Source organism: Aythya marila (genome assembly GCF_965140915.1).
Source record: "Aythya marila genome assembly, chromosome: 2".
Taxonomy (NCBI): domain Eukaryota; kingdom Metazoa; phylum Chordata; class Aves; order Anseriformes; family Anatidae; genus Aythya; species Aythya marila.
This window is the reverse complement of record NC_139043.1, coordinates 44,461,247-44,481,214: the sequence shown is the minus strand read 5'-3', so window position 1 is coordinate 44,481,214 and position 19,968 is coordinate 44,461,247. Positions and strand designations below refer to the sequence as shown.

The 19,968-nt window shown below is 44.5% G+C and overlaps 1 protein-coding gene across 1 annotated transcript; it reads left to right on the top strand.

The window, feature by feature from the left end:
* The first annotated feature begins 836 nt into the window (after positions 1–836).
* On the top strand, positions 837–19,622 carry ENTPD3 (ectonucleoside triphosphate diphosphohydrolase 3). The gene is made up of 10 exons (XM_082752645.1): positions 837–1,206; positions 3,470–3,590; positions 6,548–6,665; positions 9,369–9,519; positions 10,262–10,421; positions 11,950–12,180; positions 12,605–12,877; positions 12,976–13,086; positions 14,279–14,416; positions 16,434–19,622. Exons 2-10 carry the CDS (start codon positions 3,471–3,473, stop codon positions 16,665–16,667), a joined length of 1,536 nt encoding a protein of 511 aa, XP_082608771.1. The 5' UTR covers positions 837–1,206; position 3,470; the 3' UTR covers positions 16,668–19,622.
* The last annotated feature ends 346 nt before the right edge of the window (positions 19,623–19,968 follow it).

Below are 19,968 nucleotides of genomic sequence, written 5' to 3'. Positions count from 1 at the left end.
AGCACAGTAGAGCAGAGGTCCTGAAATGGGTAGGCTATGCAAGGAACCTTATAGGTGAGTCACTAGGCTGCAGCTGGTTGCTTGTTCTCCTTTCTTTATTCATAAATCAGAGATAGTGTAATTCATCAAGATCAATACAAGGAAAGAAAGCAACTGAGTGTATTTTTATTTTATTTTATTTACATTATGTGAATCTGAATCCGAGCGGAATAGGCAAATGATGACAAAGTGCTTAAGGTATCTCAGTGTGATTCCAGAGCTCGTGTCTCTGGCAAACCCATCCTCTAGGCTGTTGTGTGATCCCTGTCTGGAGCTGATCACACAGGTCGGACAAGTGATGGGAGCCTCATCTTTGTGACACTGCTTTTACACATGCATCTGTGTCTGTGCTAACCCCGCTGCTCAGTCTAGGTTTGGTGAGGAATCCAGCAAAACTACAAACCCAGGGGTGCTAAAATGTTTGAACCTGAATGGAAAGGAAGCCTTGAAACTGTAGGGCTGCCGGTTTGTGAGGACTTAGAAAAATCCTGCTGAGGAAACACTTGTTTCCTACAGAGAAGGGAGGGCTATACCCACAGCGTCACCTCTAGGCAGCACACTCCTCCTGCCTTTGCTCTGGGGCAGAACCCAAGAACATTTAGGGACACGCAGCTCCTTAAAGTAGTCAAAGCCAGATCTATTTCCGGAAAGAGGGCAGCAGCTGGAGGGGAAAGGGAAATTTAATTTTATTTATTTATCTTTCCCTGCGAGGGCCGGGCGGAGGGGCGGTTTCCCGCCCAGCGGCCGCCCCGCTGAGGGGAGGGAGATGGCGGGCGGGCGGGTTCCCCTGTGGGCTCTCCCCTTCGGCTCCTTCCCTCGGCTTTTCCCGTGCAAAGGGGGAAATTTGGGGCTTTGTCGGAAACCACAAGCGGTGCTCGAAGCCTTCTCACCCGGGGCGGTGAGCAGAGGGAAAGCTCAGCGGGTTTGGCCTCTCCCTTTAGGCTCCGTGTGCTTGTTTCACTTCTTTTCTCCTCCTCCTCCTGCTCCGAAGGCAGGTCTGCGAAAGCTTCTCTCGCAGGTTTGAAAATGCTGTGGTTTTGTTTTTTTGCATCGCTTGAAAAGCGTTCACCTGCAGACCACTTCTAAATAAACGCTAATGTCTGCGTATCTCCAGTTACTGTGTGAAGGAAGGTACGCTGCTTGCCCATCCGCCCTATGAACAAACAGGTCAGTACCTAAAATAAGCGGGTTTGATGTTACAGGTAACTCGGAGGAAGGGATCTCAACATATAATATGCACTGGCATTCGTACAGATGTATATTTAACCTGGTTAAACTCAAAATGTTGGTGGCATGAAATTTAGTCAGCTTACCTTTGCATTCCTTTTGCTTGAACTGGGGCGTAGAAAATGATCTTCCAGTATATCTGTGTGGTCCACGATACTCAACTGGCTGTGAAAAATACACGGCTGTGTTTCTGTCTTGCTTCTGGAGAATGTTTTAATAATGGGTTTCAACTGCTTTTTGATACTTAATTGAAATCTTATTTGGCTTTTTGTTAGCAAGCACGGGATGTTAGCTCCAGCGAGCTACTTGCCTTACACCTCTCTTCAACCCCTCTTTGATACCTCTGTAGATTTCAGTGAATGCAATAAAAATTACTGTGTTGCCTAGGATGTGTGAGACCTGGGTGAGGCTAGCTGAAGTTGGGTGCAGCCCTGCACTTCTGACCCAGTTATGTGAAATCTTCCACCGACGTGGGCAGTTCAGATGGTAAGGTGTCACCTGCGGGGTGACTTCAGGAGGGCATGGAGTGTAAGGTGTCCTCCTTCTGACACAAAGCCTACTGCTGAAATGGGAAAATACATGTTATTCTCTGATGAAGTTGTCCTATTTGTCTTGTCCTACTAATGGGACAAGATTGTAGGAGGAATGTCTTAAGAGAAGCTCTTTTACCCAATACGCTCCCTATCAGAAAAGGTTTTTGAAATGAGAAAATGTGTCTAACGAAGATGAATCCCAATACAAGGAAAGCACGTGATAAAAAGGATATAGCAGAAAACATCTCAGCAGTCATCACGGGTGTTCTTGAGTGTTAATAGTATAATAATTATAATTGCTTCTCTCTTTAGTAGTGCTTTAGTTTTTCAAAGACTTCTTTGCCCTGAGTTTTTTTTTTTTTCCCCCTTGATAATAACTTTTCTTTTCCAGCACTGTCGGTGCTTTGATCCAGGAGTGAATGGTATAAATTAGGTTGCAAGTAGATAACTTCTCTTTCAGTCACCTTTCAATTATGGATAACACAGGCTGAAGAACTCACAGGGCTTAGAATATGGAAGCTGTGTGAAGAAGCACTTTATTCTGCCCTTCTTCCTCGGTCCTCTGGCTCTGGTTGGAGCTAAGGGGACAGACGATGTGCTGCAGGTACAGTGGGACTAATGGGATGCCAGGACTAACCTGATATTTATATGCCAAAGTAACTAGTTTCTGGAAATGAGAAAGACAGGAAAGTTCTTCTTTTTGTGTTCCTCTGAAACTTCAATGCTTATCACCTACCACTTCTTTCCTCCTCAGCCCTGTGGAGTGTAAAAATTTTTAATATGGGGTTTTCAGACTTGAAGGCCTTTTGAAGTGAAAAGCTGTCAGGCTAGGAACATGCAAAAATAAAGGATGAGTAGGAATAACAGGAAACCTCAAATGCATTTGAATTCTGGAAAACATTTCTAGAGGTTATAGACACCCTTACCTTCAGTGTGCATGCTTCATGTCACGTTTACATTGGTCTAGTATAACTACACTTTAGATTTATGTAGATTCAGTGCTTCTCATGGCAAGATTTTTGAGTTAAACTGTATATTTTTACTTTTTGAGTAGTACAGAAAGATAATACCAGGCTCTGCATTAATACGTGTACAGACATACACACAAGCCTACTTCATGATTGCATTGGCAGTTAGAATAAAGGTGCCTGCTTCGATGTTCCTGAAACCTTCCTAGTTTCTTGCTAAAACAGCCTGTATCTAGTACAGACCATGACCTTGCATCTCTGGCAGGAACCTGCATTCATCTTCATTGAGCAGCTGCCAGCATCGTGTCTACGTGGCTGTGTCTCTGTCACAGGCACACGTGGGATGGGTGAGGGTGCTCTAGCCCCAGCCTGCCCGTTGCCCTCAGCTCCTGAGGCAATAGCAGGTGGGGAGCCTGCATCTACATGTCGGCACGGTGGGAGACGAGCAGACTGGCAGCTAAGGATGAAATCTGGCACCACGGGTACAACCGTACGCACACCCAGACAATGGCAAGTTAGTGATAGCAAAACACCAAGCAGTTCTTGGGAAGAATTTTCATGTAGCACAATTTACATTTTCATGTAGCACAATTTATTTGATGCAATGAGATTTTTTGAGGAGTCTTGACTGGGCCCCATATCTTAAACACAATCACTGAATCTTTTCACATTCCTTAAGCGTTTCCCCTTTTGTTGTTACAGGATGCTCACCAGAACTCCAAGCGTTGTTGCCCAGGTGTTCCTGCTCCTGAGCATAATTCTTGTCATTGCTATTGCAGTGATTCAGATAAATCAGCAAAAGATCCTCTCCCCGGGGCTTAAGGTAAGCCTTAAAATAGGTAAGGAGAGAGAACAATGTTTTGAATTGATATTTAATAATGTTCCTTTCTAAATGGCATTTTAATGCGAGTGACTTTACAGCCACAAATTAATGATTCATCACATCTTTGTCATGGGAAAACCGAGGCTGAGATAAAAAGAGAATTGGCCAAGATGACAGAGTAAGTCACTTGCAAAGCAGGAAAAGCATTCCTCGGTTCAGTGTCTGTGATGCCTATCGCACAAAGGCTTCTCCAGGACTGAAAGGCCAAACACAAAAAAATGCCGCTGCTTTTTTTTTTTTTTTTGTCTGAGATTGGAAGTAGGTTTAAAATAATTTTGAAGTTATTTGAAGTATATCCTGGAGTTGAAATTCTGCTCTCAAACACAGCTTGAGAGGAAGGTTGTGCTGAAATCATTGCAAACCACTCCTGAGGCTCATAAAAGCATTCAGGCTGTAAGTGTGCATTTTCTGATTTACCACACGTTGGGACTTGCTGGCTATTGACAGAAGCAAAGTAGCTTCATGAGGAGGTGCAGAGCAAGCTGAAAAAGACAAACACAAAGAATCTGGGAAGTAGGTTCAGGCTTTGCCTTGTGCTGCAGATTCTTCAATGAGAGAAAACTGAAGGCAAAGCTGTAGAAAGTGGCCTTCTGGAGCTGTTCAAGTGAATATCCCTGACCTGTTTTGGCCACAGCCAGGTTGGTTGAGTGGGAACGGTGTAAAACTGCCTGTGAGGCCTCACAGAAGTGCTCACACAGGGCATTTTGCATTGGTTCAGGAAATTGTACTGCTCTTTGTGTTGTAATTTTGTTACTTTCAGGAAGCAGGATGGGAAATGCAGGGGAATCCTGAAGCAGGAGGATGGAAATGGGTCAAAAAGCCTCAGGGTTAGCTGAGGTAAAAATATTATTTTCCAGCTCTCCTTGGGCGTGATAGTTAGCACTAAAAATAGCCAAGTTAAAAGCTTCTGGTTGGCACTCGGGGCTGACTGAGGCTGGATTTAATTAATAGCCCTTGAGTAAATTTACCATTAGTGCGTTATGTGTGTGCAGAGCGCTCATCTGTCTGTTGAGGAGGGGGAATACGCCTCAGGTGTCTTTGCTCAAACAGAACCTGACGGCCTAGCGGATTGATAGTGGCCGAGGAACCTTTTGCTCTGTGGTTGATCGAGTTAAATACCAGCTGGGTAAATACGAGCGAGATTTTCATTATCCAGCAGCCCTCTGGGAGACAGGCTGATATTAGAGGTGACACTGTGAGGGCCGTGATTTTGCAGGTTTACGGTGGGAAGCCGGGAACTAACGAGGTGCAGAGGCTGAACGGTCTGCCACCTGGAGCAGCGACCTTCCTCGGTCAGATCTGAGGCTCTCCGGGGAGGCAGTGTGATGAAATGGATCGGGCTGCTGCTGCTGCAGCTGCTGATACTGCTCTGCAGCCAGATGGAGGCTCTCATTTTGCAGTATTGTTCGGCTCCTTCTGTCTTTTTTTAAAAAAAAAAAAAAAAAGAAAAAATGCTGACTAAGAAATGAGCCCTGTTAATGTGCACTTCCTACCAGTCAGATGATTTTGGAAGAGAGGGACAGCTGAGCTTACTTTCGGGAATCCCAAGGGGGATAAACAAATTTGCAGTTTACTTCCACAAAATCTGAGAAGGCTGGGGTGGGATGGGACCTCTGGAGGCTGCCTGGCCCAGCTCCCTGCTCAAGCAAGGCCACGTGGTGCAGGTTGCCCAGGGCACGTCCAGGCAGATTTTGGAGATCCAAGGAGGGAGACTGGGCAGTCTCTGCTAGTGCCCCATCACCCACACAGCACAGAAGTGCTGCCTGGTGTTCAGAGGGAACCTTCTGTGTTCAGTTCATGCCCACTGCCTCTTGTCCTGGCACTGGGCACCACCAAAAAGAGCCTGGCTCCATCTTCTTTGCAAAATCCTTTTAGGTATTTATCAACATTGATGAGATCCCCCCTGAGCTGCCTTTTCTCCAGCCCGAACAGTCCCAGCTCCCTCAGAGGAGAGGTGCCTGGGTCCTTTCATCACTTGGTAGCCCCGCACTGGACTCTCCCCAGTAGGTCCAGGGCTCTCTTGTACCAGAACTGGACACAACATTGCAGGTGCAGCCTCACCAGCTTTCCTTCATGCTGTTTGCCTGCCTGGTTGCCAATTTTCTGCTGCCAAAGAAGGTGGGGAAGAGGGTAAGACTGATCTGGTGGGCAGTGGAGTGAGATGGAGGAGCCTGTACTTTAATCCTACAGAGAGCCCACGGGGAGAGAGAGCCTACTTTGGGCAGGTCACGGTAATGTTTTTCATTTATTTCATAAATAAAAGTGGCATGATATCAATTCTCTTTCCCTCCCTCGTTGTCTCGCACTCTGGCACAGGCTGTTTTCAGAGCTAGACTCTCAGGTGGGCTGCCTAAGCCGCTCAAAGGGAAAGGTTTATGGCAGAATTAGAAAAGAACCAGGCTTGTTTCATCAATCTTCCCGTGGGCTATTCCACATTTTTACCTCTCTGCTCATGACTTTATGGATCCCTGGGGCACCCTTGAATCTAAAGCCGGTGCTTAGGCACCAAGCCCTTTGTTGCGCAGCGAGTGTAGTTGGGATAATGGGAAAGCAATTTGCTGCAAAATTGGGTCTTAACACAGTGCTATAAATGTGTCTGTGTGGGTTTTGGACCCGATGCGGAAAGGAGATGAGCACTCTCCATTCCCAGTGCATTTGTGATTGAGGACATGTAGCATGCTCTTTGTGTTACACCCTTTGTTTTGCTTCTCTGATGGATTTCTGCCTAAACACCCGACACTAGCCAGGTAAATATTTACTCCTGTAAATATTTACAAGAGCGTGCTTGCACTTCCTAAAGGGTTTGGTGAAGAAAAGTACGGCTGCACACAGGCCTGTACGCTGTCACCGTTTATCTCTTGTTGCTCGTCTCCTAAGCTGTTATTTTTTCTCCCCAGTACGGAATAGTTCTCGATGCTGGATCCTCACGGACTACGGTCTATGTCTATGAATGGCCAGCAGAAAAAGAAAACAACACAGGAGTAGTCAGCCAAACCTTCAAGTGCAACGTGAAAGGTATGCTCGGACTGCAGTTCCTTGTTTCTTTCTAGCCTCCAAGAAAAGGTTGGCTGACAGCTTTTACTGCTTTTTGTTTTGTTTTTTTCACTGTGTTTCCTTTTCAGTGCTGGGGAGCAAGCACTTCAGACTGTATCTGTATCTCTCTCTTGTCCTCTTGAGACAGTAGGGTGCTCTAATTTCCAGTAGGGTGCTCTGCTATTAAAATTTGACAAATTAGCTTTTATTTTCCAGCGGTGTTAGTGGTGTTCAAAGAAACCTTTGCTGATTGAGTCAGGTTTCCTAGAGAAGCAGGGCTGGTGCAGTTTATCTGGCGTTATTCAGCGATTACTTTGAAAGAGGCAGCTGAGGGGGGGTTGTGCAAGGCACGCAGAAGCTGAACAGGAAGAGCTTGTCCTGGAGCTACGGAGACTAGAAAGCTAGGAAGCGTCTAATGAAATTACCAAGTAAAATAGCTCCATTGCAGAACTGCTTCTGACAGGATGTCGTAGCTGTGTCAGATATCCCTGTGTAGGTGGGCCTTTGACTCAGGGAGACCTGGAGTTGTGCGGTGCAGTTTGTTGTGGATTCCTTCATCGTAACTTCCGAAACTCTTGGTCACCAGATGGCTCAGGCACAATCTGCCCTTAGGGAAGCCAGGTTGGCTGTCAGCAATCACCTCTTTATTTTCCATGTGCCTTAGTGTAGTTTCCAGGAGAATCTGCCCCATGATCCTGCTGGGCATCTCAGCTGGCCCCATAAAGTCTCAGTGCAAGTATTGTTGATCTCTGCTAATAACTGTGGCACTTGAGGAGATTTTTTTCCCTTCTCTCTCAATCATAATCATGTAAAATCCTGCGTCCTGGTGTGTGTTTGGAGGTGGATGTTCAACCTGCAGCCCTGGGGGTCCATAAGTAGCTGGGGGATGTGCAGGAGCAAATGGTTTCGTAACACTGCCAACATTTCTATCATCAGCATTAAGCACCTGTGGCCGTTCTCTGCAATTTTAGAGCAAGGAAAGAAAAACAAAAGTAATGTGCAGAGAAGAAATGTGCTGTCACGTGCCTGGTGGTGTGTCCTCACAGGCTGCAGGAGTGGCAGCCTGCCTGCCGAGGTGATGCCTGGAGGGATAGTGGTGTGAGAAAGATGCACAGAGAAACTGAGTTACTGTTCTCCTCTAAAACTGACAGAGCAGTTCTTTGTGAATTGGCCTTAATTGCTTTAGGTTTTGTTTTTACCTTGAGGGGGAAAACAAAACATTGCAAAACAGAGGAGTCCAAGTTGCTGTGAACTGCCCTTGTTAGTTTCTGCCCTTGTTAGGTACTTCTGCCTTGTCTGTTCGAGCCAGCCCTAAATGAAAACCCTTTCATTATCTTGCAGTTAGCCTGTCCTGGTCAGGCCCTAAGCATCAGCAAAGCAGGTGCCTGCCCAGAAGAAATGGTCACAGCCCCGTGTCCTGCTCTGCCTGTTCCTAAACCAAGAGACCCAGGCTGCTGCCACCAAGAGGGAGTTTGGGGGCTGTTAGATGACAGCAGCTGCTGTCGAGTTTTCCTCTGACAGCTATTTTTCCAGCTTGAGGCATGCCTGTGCTAGATTTAAAACTTTTTAAAAGCCTTTTTCCAAAGCAGGACTGGAATATCTAATGAAAATGTGGTGATGTCTGTGTGTAAATTCATACTCCGGAAGGAGAAGTGGTGGAAAGTGGAGGCTGTAGAGTCTCCTTTTGTATTTTTTTCCTTTATTTTCTTCTTTACCAATGCAGGGGCATATGTGGCTGAAGAGAAAAGGTTCCTCATTTAACTCGGAGAGCTGCCCTCTGCTTAGCTTGGGGTCGGGCTGGTGGGAGGGGTGGCTGTGGCGAGAGAAGTGGATGGGGATCCGGCAGGGTTGTTCTCCGTGTGGGGCAGTGGCTCCGTGGGAATGCCTGGGGTTTCCCCGTGTGCCGCTTCCCGAGCTGGGGAAATTTGGTGAGGAATGTTGTGATTCACACCCGAGTTAAGCCTGAACAAGTTGAGGTCCTGCTGGTCCTCGGGGTGTTGAGCAATGGAGGAAAGCCTTTGATGTCAGGTGTTGAAGCAGGGACGCTTTGCGCTGACTCACTCCGGATATTGTAAGGCCTTGGAAGCTGGGAGGGCTGTGGAATACCAAGCACCAACCTGGACTTGTACCTCCGGGAGCCCAAGAGCCTTTTGTGTGCATCTGGGAACTTCACCAGCAGTTCCCTGCAGAAGCCTCTCTGTTTTATTGTCAGCTGAGAGCAATGAGCTGTAGAGGTGCCGTGGTTCCCACAACAACTGCGGCAAAACAGGTTGGGAAATCTTCGCCTTAGGTTGTGGAAGGAGGGATTTTCTCTAGTTTGGCAGATCAGGGGGATTTTACGTTCATTAGACATCTTAGTTTCTACAACATCTGCCAAAAGTAAACCTATTTTCCTCAGGAATGCAGCACTATTGCCATTATGGCATTAGATGGTTGTACTTACATATTTTATATACCATTTACATATAAAATGCAAGCAGTTTCAAATGTCTTCTCTGTCTCACCCAGCTGAGCCAGTCACGACCCTGTTTATTCCTGAAGCAGCCCTAGCTTTCCGCCACCCTGTCCTTGTTTACAACTACAGGAGGAAAGGTGGAGCCTCTTTCTCATCACAACTGTTTGCATAATTAGGCTAATTTGGAGTTGGCAGAGCAGAATGCAATCAATCTACTTGTTCTCTTTTAGGCCCTGGTATATCCAGCTATGAGAATAACCCAGGAGCCCTTGCCAAACCCCTTGATGACTGTCTGAGTAAAGTCAAGGAGCGAATCCCCGTTCATCTGCATAAAACCACTTCTGTTTATCTGGGGGCTACAGCTGGCATGAGACTGCTGAGGTATCGTGCAAACCTGAACTCCCCTGCATGCGTCCTCGCGTAGCAGGCTGTGCAAAAAGGAGGAGAAAAATGTCTTGGACAGGTTTCTGTCCACTGGAAATTGCTCTTTGGAAAAGGAAATGGAGCCCAGCCAATTGAAATCAATTAATTTTCTTTATAGGGAATGGAGGGCTGTACAAAAGGGGAGGGCTCTGCTGTGCCATATTGAAAAGAAATGCTTGCTTTACTCTGGAGAAGGCAAGCGTTTAATTCTCTCTTCCAAAGCTACCTTAAAATCCAGCGTTGTGTAAGCAGATGATGTTTGTGCCTGTCTGAGGGCAGCAAAAGCAGATTAAAGCTACACACCGCAGAGGTTTCTTAGCATGAGTGCAGTGTAATGGGGCTTTTGGGGTCTCCTTGTGGTTTTAGCCATGGCACAAACTGTGTTTTACATGTTTGGTCTGTGACTGAACAGAGTGGGAGGAAAAATTTAGGGCTGTTCCAGCTCAGTTCACTAAAAAGTGTGTGTAAGAAACAAAATACCCATGAGCTCCTATGATAAAGAGTGAAGTTGGTACTCAGTGGGCGAGTTGCCAGCTGCAGTGAGGCTGGGTACCTGGCTGTTCCCTACACTAAACTTCCCCTTTGGGCTAAAACAATGTCCATTTTTTGTTAGGGTCTTCTTGAATTTCTAGTTAGTGAGGAATAAATGTGGAATTGCCTTTCCAGATGCTCAGTGTCTCGTGTTTTGTGACTCGCTTAGGTTGCAAAACGAAACAGCAGCCAACGAAGTCCTTGCGAGCGTTCAGCACTACTTCAGAGCCCAACCTTTTGAATTTAGGGGCGCACAAATCATAACTGGAACAGAGGAAGGGGTGTACGGATGGATAACAGCCAACTATTTAATGGGCAATTTCTTGGAGGTGTGTGGAAAAAAAATGCATGCTTTTCTTTTCACTGTTGTCTCTGTTATAAACGGAAAGTTTCATTTGTAGTTTCATGTATATAGAGAGAGGGAAATGCCTGTTGAAACATGAGCTGTAACTAATTTCACACTGTAACATCTTGTCCTGGCAGTAACTGAACAAAGCAAACGTAAAGGATACGATGTGACAGGGATGTGATACAGGTAAAATTGTTGACCCACAAAGCAGGGCTCTTCCACAAATGACTTCAAGATGCCTCACACAGGAGAGGAGTTGCCTTGCCCTTAAGTGCATTGGTATGTTAAAATGTGCCAGGTGATGACTGTCAGGCAGGTGCTCCATGGCAGACAGCGTTTTCTCTGGGATTTTTTTCATTCCCAGTAAAAACAGTCCCAAGATGACCAGCAACTGCTCGTCCTGTCTGTGTTTATGGCAGTCGTGTGCTGCTCTTAGCATTATTGTGCTTCTTCCAGATAGTCTTGCTAGGCTGTCATAAATTTCAAGCAGACCCCTGGGTGTTGTTCACTGACTGGGCAGAACAGTTCCTGTTCAGTCCTGGCCATTAATAAGCAGGAATTGGATGCTGGTGATCCAGGTGATAGCTCACGATGAACGTGCTGTTGGTTCCCACAAAATTAAGAAAAATTACATTAGAATCACGTGTTCTGGCACAGCTTTCCTCATTTCATGCAATAATGATGGCTTCGTCAACGTCAGGGCGGTGCCAGTCTTCCACCACCTGAATTTTAATCATGACAAGAATGGTGCTAAGAGTGGAATTAGGCTGGGGGCTGTTAAAGGGAATCTTTCGCTGTAGGTTTTTCTCATGAGCGTGTTTGCTAGTCCATCAAGTTTCTTTTCCCTTCTTCTGCATACATATTACCCTTGGTAAATAATACTACCGTAAATAAGGAGGTAGATAATGATGCAGAAATGTATTCTGCTCTGTGGCTGTGTGGATCGAATAAAGAATTTGGGGAATGTTTTGGGTAGCAGGGAGAAGCACCAGCTGTGAATGGATGAGATTTATCGCCACTGCAGCTTCAGTGAAGGAAATGCAGATTAGGGGTTCTCGTTCCTTTTGACTTTGATGGAGATTTTGTTTGACTACTGTTTTTTTTTCACCCTATTTTCATTCTCTTTTCCTGTGTGATCTTTTAGTGTTTTATTCCTTTAATAATTCCTGTTGCCTTGAAGCAAGCAAATCTTCATGCTGCTTCCATCCAGATTTGTTCAAGATCTCACGGGTACCCAGAGACTTCAATTTCCTGCATTCTAGTACAGATATTGATCTGGCTAGTGCTTTGATTATTGTGCTGTCTTCTTTTTCCATCTTTCAACCTCCTTTTACTCTGTGAAAGTACATCCCTCACATCTAAAAAAACACAGAGCTAGGATTTTTCAGAAAGGACGAAGGACAAAGGGTGGGGGGAATCTAAAATAGTTAAGTGAGAAGTAGAAAAGCTCGAAGGGAGAACAAGCAGATGATATTTCTAATTAGCTTTGCTTTTCTTTTTACATGTAGAGAAACCTTTGGAGGACATGGGTCCATCCATACAGAAAGGAGACCATGGGTGCCCTGGACCTTGGAGGAGCTTCCACCCAAATTTCATTTATCCCGGAGGTCTCTCAGGAGAACTTCAATAGCACCTTGCAAGTGAAGTTGTATGGTTACAACTACAATGTCTACACTCACAGCTTCCAGTGCTACGGGAGGGATGAAGCAGAGAAAAGGCTTTTAGCATTGTTGCTCCAGGTCTGTTTGAGACCCATTGCTGTGATGCTCTTGCAGCCATTTGCTAATTGTCCAAGAAGGTTCTGAGGCTCGTGTTCTCTTCCCCTTGGTGAAGTTCAGAGACCCCAGTAAAAGCTCTGTGGTGCTTACTTGTGGACAAATGCACTTAGGCTTCAAAGATATTTGAATTTGTTAAAACCTGGTTTGAGCTTTGTGTCATTTAACAAAAAGACCCAACAAGTCCTGTAGGTGTTTTGCTGATCTTGCCAATGCGTTTTTTGGGGAAAGGAGTTTCTATGAATTACGATGTTCAGCAACATTGTATGGATCAGCCGTGACAGAGAAGAGAAGAAGAATACATGCATATGTGGGTTAAAAGATGCCTGTAGCTATTGTTCCAATAGGTCTTTCTTGCTTTTGAGTTGCCTTTATTGTTTTCCTTCAGAAATCAAGCACCAGCTCCAGCGTGGAAAATCCGTGTTACCCTCGGAATTACAACACTGCATTAACGGTGAAGTACTTCTGTGGCAGCCTCTGCACACAGTCCCTGAGACCAGCAAATTATTACCCAAACCAGTCAGTGAGCTTCCGTGGAACTGGAGACCCAGGTCTGTGCCAGGAGATGGTTTCGTTATTGTTCAACTTCACTGCTTGCAGGAACCGAGAAGATTGTCCATTTGATAGAGTCCATCAGCCAAAAGTTAAAGGGAATTTTGTGGTAGGTTTGCAAACAAGCATTTCTTTTTTGAGCTTTCTTGCTTTTGATTTCAGTAGTTCTGAAAGTAACAGGCCTTTTCATCTACTCCTTTTCCATAGGCTTTCTCAGGATTCTACTATACAATTAATGCTTTGAACTTATCCGATCATTTTTCTCTAGCTGACTTCAATACAAGTATGTGGTTTTTCTGTTCACAGAACTGGACCCAGGTATGTAGTTTTCTTTATTTTTTGTATCTGTAAAATAGAGAGATAAAATGGACTGGAAAGTATTCAAAACTTTTCTGATCTATAGCAATGTTAACATTTGTTTTCCCACTATGTTTCAAACCATGTGGTATTTCTGGCGTGCTTAAAGCTTGGAAGAGGTTTGAAAATTCCACTCACCACGACTCTGAGCTGAATTTCTGGGCTGTAGCGAAGCATGGCCAAGCAGTGCATGCTTTTTCCTGTTGTGATCTCTGAGCTTTATACATCTGAGATGTCCCTGAGGAAGCAAGGGTTGCTGCAGCTGAATTCACACTTGGGTGTAAATTTATGCATTTTGGGGAATTGGAGATTGCTGTGATAGAAGCATTTTGAAGGCTGATAGAACGGGCCAGCTTAAACCTTAAAACAAAACTTAGCTAGACATTCATTAGCAACACATTTCAATCGCACACATTATCAGTGTTATCGCTATATATTCGAAGCACTTAGCAGCTGACAATTGTGTCCTGTGTTATCAACAAGCACACAGAACCACAGAGCTGATGCACTGTAGGTGGAACTCGAGCTAAACGGGAGCTAATGCTGCCCGCGAAGAACTTGTTCTGGTGGAAGGCAAATTGATTTCTCATTATCATCCCTGCAGAGTTCATATGAGGAAAAGACATAGCCTTTTTCTTTTTTTTTTTTTTTTTTTTAAACCTAGAGTAAATTGATGGACCTGTTTTAAAATTGAAGGAAAGTGCCTCAGATCACCAAACAGGCTCCTTGTTTGCATTCATTTTGTTGCTGGCATTTCCTGCTGTAATTTGCCATCATCACAGCGTGAGAGCTGGCTGCCACATGCAAGGTGCACTCCGTCTGTGATCCTCTTTAAGAGATTTGTGGCTGCAGTTTACTACCACAGTTTTAACCACGCTGTAAAGATGACATGGAAAATTTAGGAACCATAACATCCTCAATCTTTTATCTGCAGTTTATGTTTATTTTATTCTATTTTATTTTTCCACCACATAAGCTATGTCACTGTCTTTGCACACTAAATCTTTATGTCTAGTTGCCCACGGTTTTACTTGCTGTTTCTGAACAATGCAAATAAATTTGAGTTAGAATCCAAAGTATTCTTATTTATAAAAACCCCAAAGTATTTATGTTTCACAATTTACGTGTTTAAACAAACCCCTTTTGCTTTCAGCTCCAATTCATGCTTCCTAAATTTGAAGAAACATATGCTAGATCCTACTGTTTTTCAGCCAATTTCATTTACTACTTGCTCGTACATGGCTACAACTTTGATGAAGGAAATTGGGCACAGATACATTTTCAAAAGGAGGTGAGTAATAATCATGTCCTCTTATGGTTACTTTAATCTAAAAATGTTTAGAAGAAGACCGAAGATGCAGCAGCTACAAAAATATAATGGTTGTAAATAGCCTTTATAAACAGTTGTCAAATGTTTGGCATAAAACAAAGCCACTTCTCAAGCCTCGATACCAATTTCAGTGTGGTTTCAGAGGCTGCAATATTACTTGGTGATGCTGGCTAGATTCTTTTAAAAAGCTTTAAGAATGGGTCGAATAATACTGTTTTCAACCTTGCCCCAGTTTGTTAAAGTACTGGCTCCCTCAAGGCCTGAAACACCTCTCCAGTCAACGTCAGTGAGCTAACCCTGCCGAGCTGAACAGGGGAACTCCCACGTTTCTTTCTTCCCTGACCTCCAATTTTCCTCCTAAAAAAACCAACAAAAAAAATGAAGTATTTGGGGTGAAGTAGTATACATCCATTCTAAAGCTACCTCTGAGAAATCCTTCCTTCCAAATCAGAAGGCGTGGCCACTGGGTAAATCTGGCCGCTACATCAGGAAGCGTGGTCCCTGCAGTGCTCTGGGACTCCATCCTTTCCCCTCTGCTGCCGTACAGAGCATTCTGGTAAAACCCTCTCCCAGGCTGCCTCTTGATCTCTGTACAGTCTGGAGATGCCTCAGCACTGGCACGTGAAAACGACAAATGAATGGTTGTGGATCTTCACGTGGGAGGCTCTTAAATGCAGGCTATGCTGACAAGCTGTTGCCGAGAAATCACAAGCAGTGCTTTCTGAACAGTCACACTCGATTATTGGCGTACCAAAGAATTAAATAGGATTATCTAGACTTATTTGGTCCTCTAGAGGGGTGTTCAACGTTTAGCCCTTCTGCCAGGAAATCAGCGAAGCTTACTTTGGGATCTTAATCTGGACTTGGAGAGGGGTGGGTTTGTAATCTTCTTTACATATCTTTTGTTGCCCCCAGCAAGTGGGAGCAGCCAAACACGGCAGTATTTTGCTGTATTTTGCCAAGACTGTAAAAATACTGAGCAAAAGGAAAACCCAAAGGGCTTATCTGAAATGAACACTCCCGTTACCCACAATTTGCACAAGGGAAATCATGAATCTCCAAGAGGCAAGACTGCATCCTCTTAATCAGAGCTGCCCCTCAAAGAACTGAAAATAGTAAGATTAAGATATCCCTGAGATGGTATATTCTAAGAGAATATATTGAGAAGCGTGGAGAGCTTTTTGGTCTTTGCTAAAAGCATATTTGCTTTTAGTTAGTGACCACAAATCAATGAAAGAATCTTAACCAATGCTAAGCTCTGGGCCAAATCTAGAACTAGATGATTTGCAGAAGTCCTGAACCCCATAATGAGAGCTTTTTCCCCTCTCCTAGCAATGAGGAATTACCTCAGTCCATCTCACTGCTTTTCTCAGTCATATTTTAGTTCCTGTTGCTGTAGCTTTCTCAATATCAGTTAAACAAAAGGTATTGGGGTACACATCACTACAGAAATGAGCTAACGTTATAGGCCCTAATGGTCTGCTTCCTACAACCAGTAGCTGACTGGTTAAAACAGTTCATTTAAGACATTAACCTTACTCAGGCCTCCTCTTTGTCCATATCAGTTGAACTCTTTTCTTTTTAATAATTATTTATTATTTTTATTTGTTTGAATTAAATAACATTTTAGGATTTGGCTGAGATGGCTGCTAATTCTAGGAATTAACACAATAGTGCTGACGTGTTTCATGCACAGAACATCCCATAATTGGCTGCCTGCTGACGTATCACACATCCTTGCACCAGTCCATCTCATCTCATACCTGTGTCTCATGTCTTTAGCCCAGTGATCATTACTTTTTTTTTTCAGTTCCAGAAAATGCTAATCTAAAATGGTTCTATATTTCTTCATACACCCCACTATTATTATTTTTTTTCTCTGATAACTTAAAAGACAGTTGCCAGCAGGAGCCGTTCAGCTTTTGGAACCTCTCTTTGAACATTTAACGGGACTGGGACTCTTCTATCTGTATTTCAGGTTGGTAACAGCAGCATAACCTGGTCACTCGGTTACATGCTGAGCCTCACAAACATGATTCCAGCAGAAAGCAAGATGATCCAGCTACCTCTGAAACCTCCTTTGTTTGCTGGGCTCCTCATCCTCCTCACAGCTACGGCCCTGTTGTGTCTTCTCTTCCTTGTTTACGTGTGTATCATGTCACGTAATCGGAAGGACATCAGTCGTGTGGAATACGTGTTTACTCCAGAATGAGTGAACTTGACTACAGGCTGAAAGAAGAATCTTCCATGCCATGAAGTTCTGTAGGACTTTGTTGTTGAAGAACACAGGGAGAGGTTAAGACAGGCAACAAGCCCTGAAAAGACCAGAAGCGTAAATAAAGGAGACAAAAGGCACTCAGGAATCTGTGATATGGCGAACTGGAGTGCTTTTGAAATGTTTTGGCAGTTGTTTCTGTAAAACTAGTTTGTCCAGTGCGAGGCAGATAAAGCAAGGGCAGCTACGCCACTTTGCTTGTTGAGGTTTAAATAGCCTCTTCTTGTCAGGTCTGTCTGAATTTTTGCCCATTAACTCTGTGCTAACAGGTAAAATCAGACGGGGATGTGTTTGATCAATGATGGCAGTTGTTTAAGATAAAACTGAAGAGTGAGTCAGTGAAAACTGTGGGAGAAGAGAACGTTGTGGCTGTTCTCATGTAGTGCTGACACAAATCCCCCAAACAATCCAACTTCTGAAACTGGAACAAAGGCTGGGTAATCACACAGACCGAGGGGAACAGCACAGCTGGGACAGAATTGTTTTTATTGCTATTCCAAACCGATTGAGCCCTGCCACATGAAGGTGTAGTAAATTGCCAACATCTGCCAAGCCCATGTTAAAGCTGAGCTATATTTTTGGTACCACTGAGACCTCAGAATGCCTCTGTGACTGCACTTAAGGTTTGCTTTGAAGGCGGAACAAAATCTTTTCAGGCTTCAGTAATGAAACCTAATTTAAATGCATCACAGTTACCTCCAGAAACCTGGAGTGTTTTTAGTGTCTTTTTTTCTCTAATATCCTCAACAGAAACATTTCTTGTAGTTCCTCCTGCCGGCTTGTATTTCCCGTGGCCTGTGCTCTCAGTTGCAGTCTGTACCAGCTCGTCACGTACGTATCATTTTGTCTGCCTTGGATCTTCTTAAGCATTAGCATGAGTACGCCAAAATTTAAGCCCTTCATTCCTGGCCAAGAGGATTGGGAGCCAAGCTGTAGGCCAGCAGAGCTCCCTTTGTGTAGCGGGTTCAGGAACGTGTAGCTGCAGTCCCAGCTGCTGCCCTCAGCTGTAGTGCCTTCATCAGCCCCTCCACAGTGTTTCCACCACAATTTTTCCTCCTGGTCCTTCACGGGCAGTGCCTCTTTCCTCTCTCTGACTTTTGTAGCTTTGGCTTTCCTCAGCTGGCTTCTGAACAAAGCCTCCGAAAAGACTCCTGTGTCATCTGCCATCTCTTCCACTGGCACAGTGTTTTTATTCTGTTTTTATTCATTCCTCTTAACACTGCCTTGACGTCATCTGTGGAGCTGTGAGGGGGACGTTTCTGAAGGGCTTTGGAGTTTCATTTTGGCAATTAAGAGATTGTTGTGCTGTTCGGGACCTGCAAGAAGAGAAAAAGCATCTCCACTTCTCTTCTGTCCTTCTACAACCTCCTTTTGCCCAGGTTCACTACCTGCACGGAGCTGCGTTCACCCACCATATTCCCCCAACTATCCTACAGACAGCCGCTGCCAAACGTTTTGATACATCCCTCCTTTTCCAGCCTCTCCAGGATTGCTTCCCTCTTCATGTATTTACCCTTGCATCTCTGCTTCTCTGAAGGTACGGCTACCCCTTTCTTGCACTGAAATTTTCAGCGTGAAGAAGTGTAAACTAAAAGGGAGGTTGCTGCACTCAGCATCTCTTGGTAACTGGCTAAACCCACGAGTCCTTACGTGTTGCAGCTTCCACGCAGATATTTTGCATGTAAGAGATCTTATGTGCTGATGCGTACGCTCAAAATTCAAATTAACATTGAATTATGAATTCCAGTGGCATGTTGGGTGTTTTCTATCCCGACTTCAACTATTCCCTGTATTAATTTGGTTGTGAGACGCTCAGAATTCAGCCTTCGTATATGCCTTTACTGTATCGGTGTGACAGCCACCTGATTGAAAACTCAGCTTTGTGTCTCCTACCAGTTTTAGCTGGGAAAGCTGACAAGGTTGAGCTTCAGCACCGCTGTAGCTTGCAGCTTCTTCTCAGCCAGCACCACGATCACCGTTCAGTGTCACAGCGAAAAAAAAATTGCTCAGACACAGCCAGCTTGGCTGTCTTTGGCTGTGGTGGCTACGTCTGGAGGAGTGGTGGAGCAGTGGGGCTGGTCACCCTACCTAAATCCGCCCCGAGCACGAGTCAGAACCCGATCATGAGGTGTAACACCCGGTCACCTGGAAATGAACAGGTCCCGTGGGGAGCCAGCAAAGTGAGCAGCGTTTACAAGCATGTACAAACTCCAGCTCGTGTATCTTTTGTACTCTTTACTGCTTGCTTACAAAGATTAATAAAATAAAATGGTGAAAAGCTAAGCCAACTGGACTTTTTTTCCTACCTTTTGTCAGTCCCGGTACTTTCACATCCAGCTAGACAAGTTATTAGAGCGACGGGAAGACTCTGACAAGAGCAATTTTCAGAGCTTGCTTCAGAGGCACTTCCTAATTAGCACAGGCAGTAGATGAAGACACAAATTGATTACAAAAAGAATCCTCAAGTGTTGGGAATAGGGACGGGAATGTGTAATGTGAAGCAGAACTTTAAGCAAGCCCCAAAAAATTAATCCACCAGAAGAAACAGCTGAGAGAGGAAATACCCACGGACATTTCTGAAGGGGGAAAAAGTGAGAAACTTCTCCTAAAGCAACACGCAAACGTGGCAAAAGAAAGCAGTAACTGGTAGTGCATGACATAATTCAGCATTGATGGAGGAGAAAAGCCGTCAAGAGAACAGAAAAAGAAAATCACTGAGTGTAATAGTCAATTATACCCCAATTTAGGGAGTTCTTATTTATTTATTTTTTTTAAATTATTATTCAATTATTTCAGAAACAATTTATGTTCAGTTGAATGGAAATGAAGACAAAAATATCACAAATTGTGCTCGCCTGTACTTTATGTGTTTTTCTTCTGTGCAATAAGAAACACAAATCTGACTTTGTGATTTTTGACTCCGCTGTGTTTTTGCTCTTGAATTGTTTCCATTGCTTGGTGTCCGGGCACAGCCCAACTTTGGTGTTTTCTGTGATGCCTCTTCTATGCGTTTGTGATCCGAACAGGTGCAGGAGCGCACCCGTGCAGGTTGGAGTTACGCAGAGCAGATGCAGCCCTCACGTACTCAACAAGTCGTCAGTGCAATCACCACTGGCATTTGAGTCTCTCTGCCGTAAAACCAGCAGAGATCATTAAAAAGAGCAAGGTTTTAGGTAGCCTCCCTTCCTTCCAATTACTAAATCCCAGCAGGTTTGTTGCACCGAATGAGGAGAAGGAT

Excerpts from the sequence above, each read along its gene's own strand:
- ENTPD3 (XM_082752645.1), top strand. The coding sequence starts at position 3,471 with ATGCTCACCAGAACTCCAAGCGTTGTTGCCCAGGTGTTCCTGCTCCTG. Across the intron at positions 12,181-12,604 it reads TTTTAGCATTGTTGCTCCAG|AAATCAAGCACCAGCTCCAG; the intron begins GTCTGTTTGAGA and ends GTTTTCCTTCAG. Across the intron at positions 14,417-16,433 it reads AGATACATTTTCAAAAGGAG|GTTGGTAACAGCAGCATAAC; the intron begins GTGAGTAATAAT and ends TCTGTATTTCAG.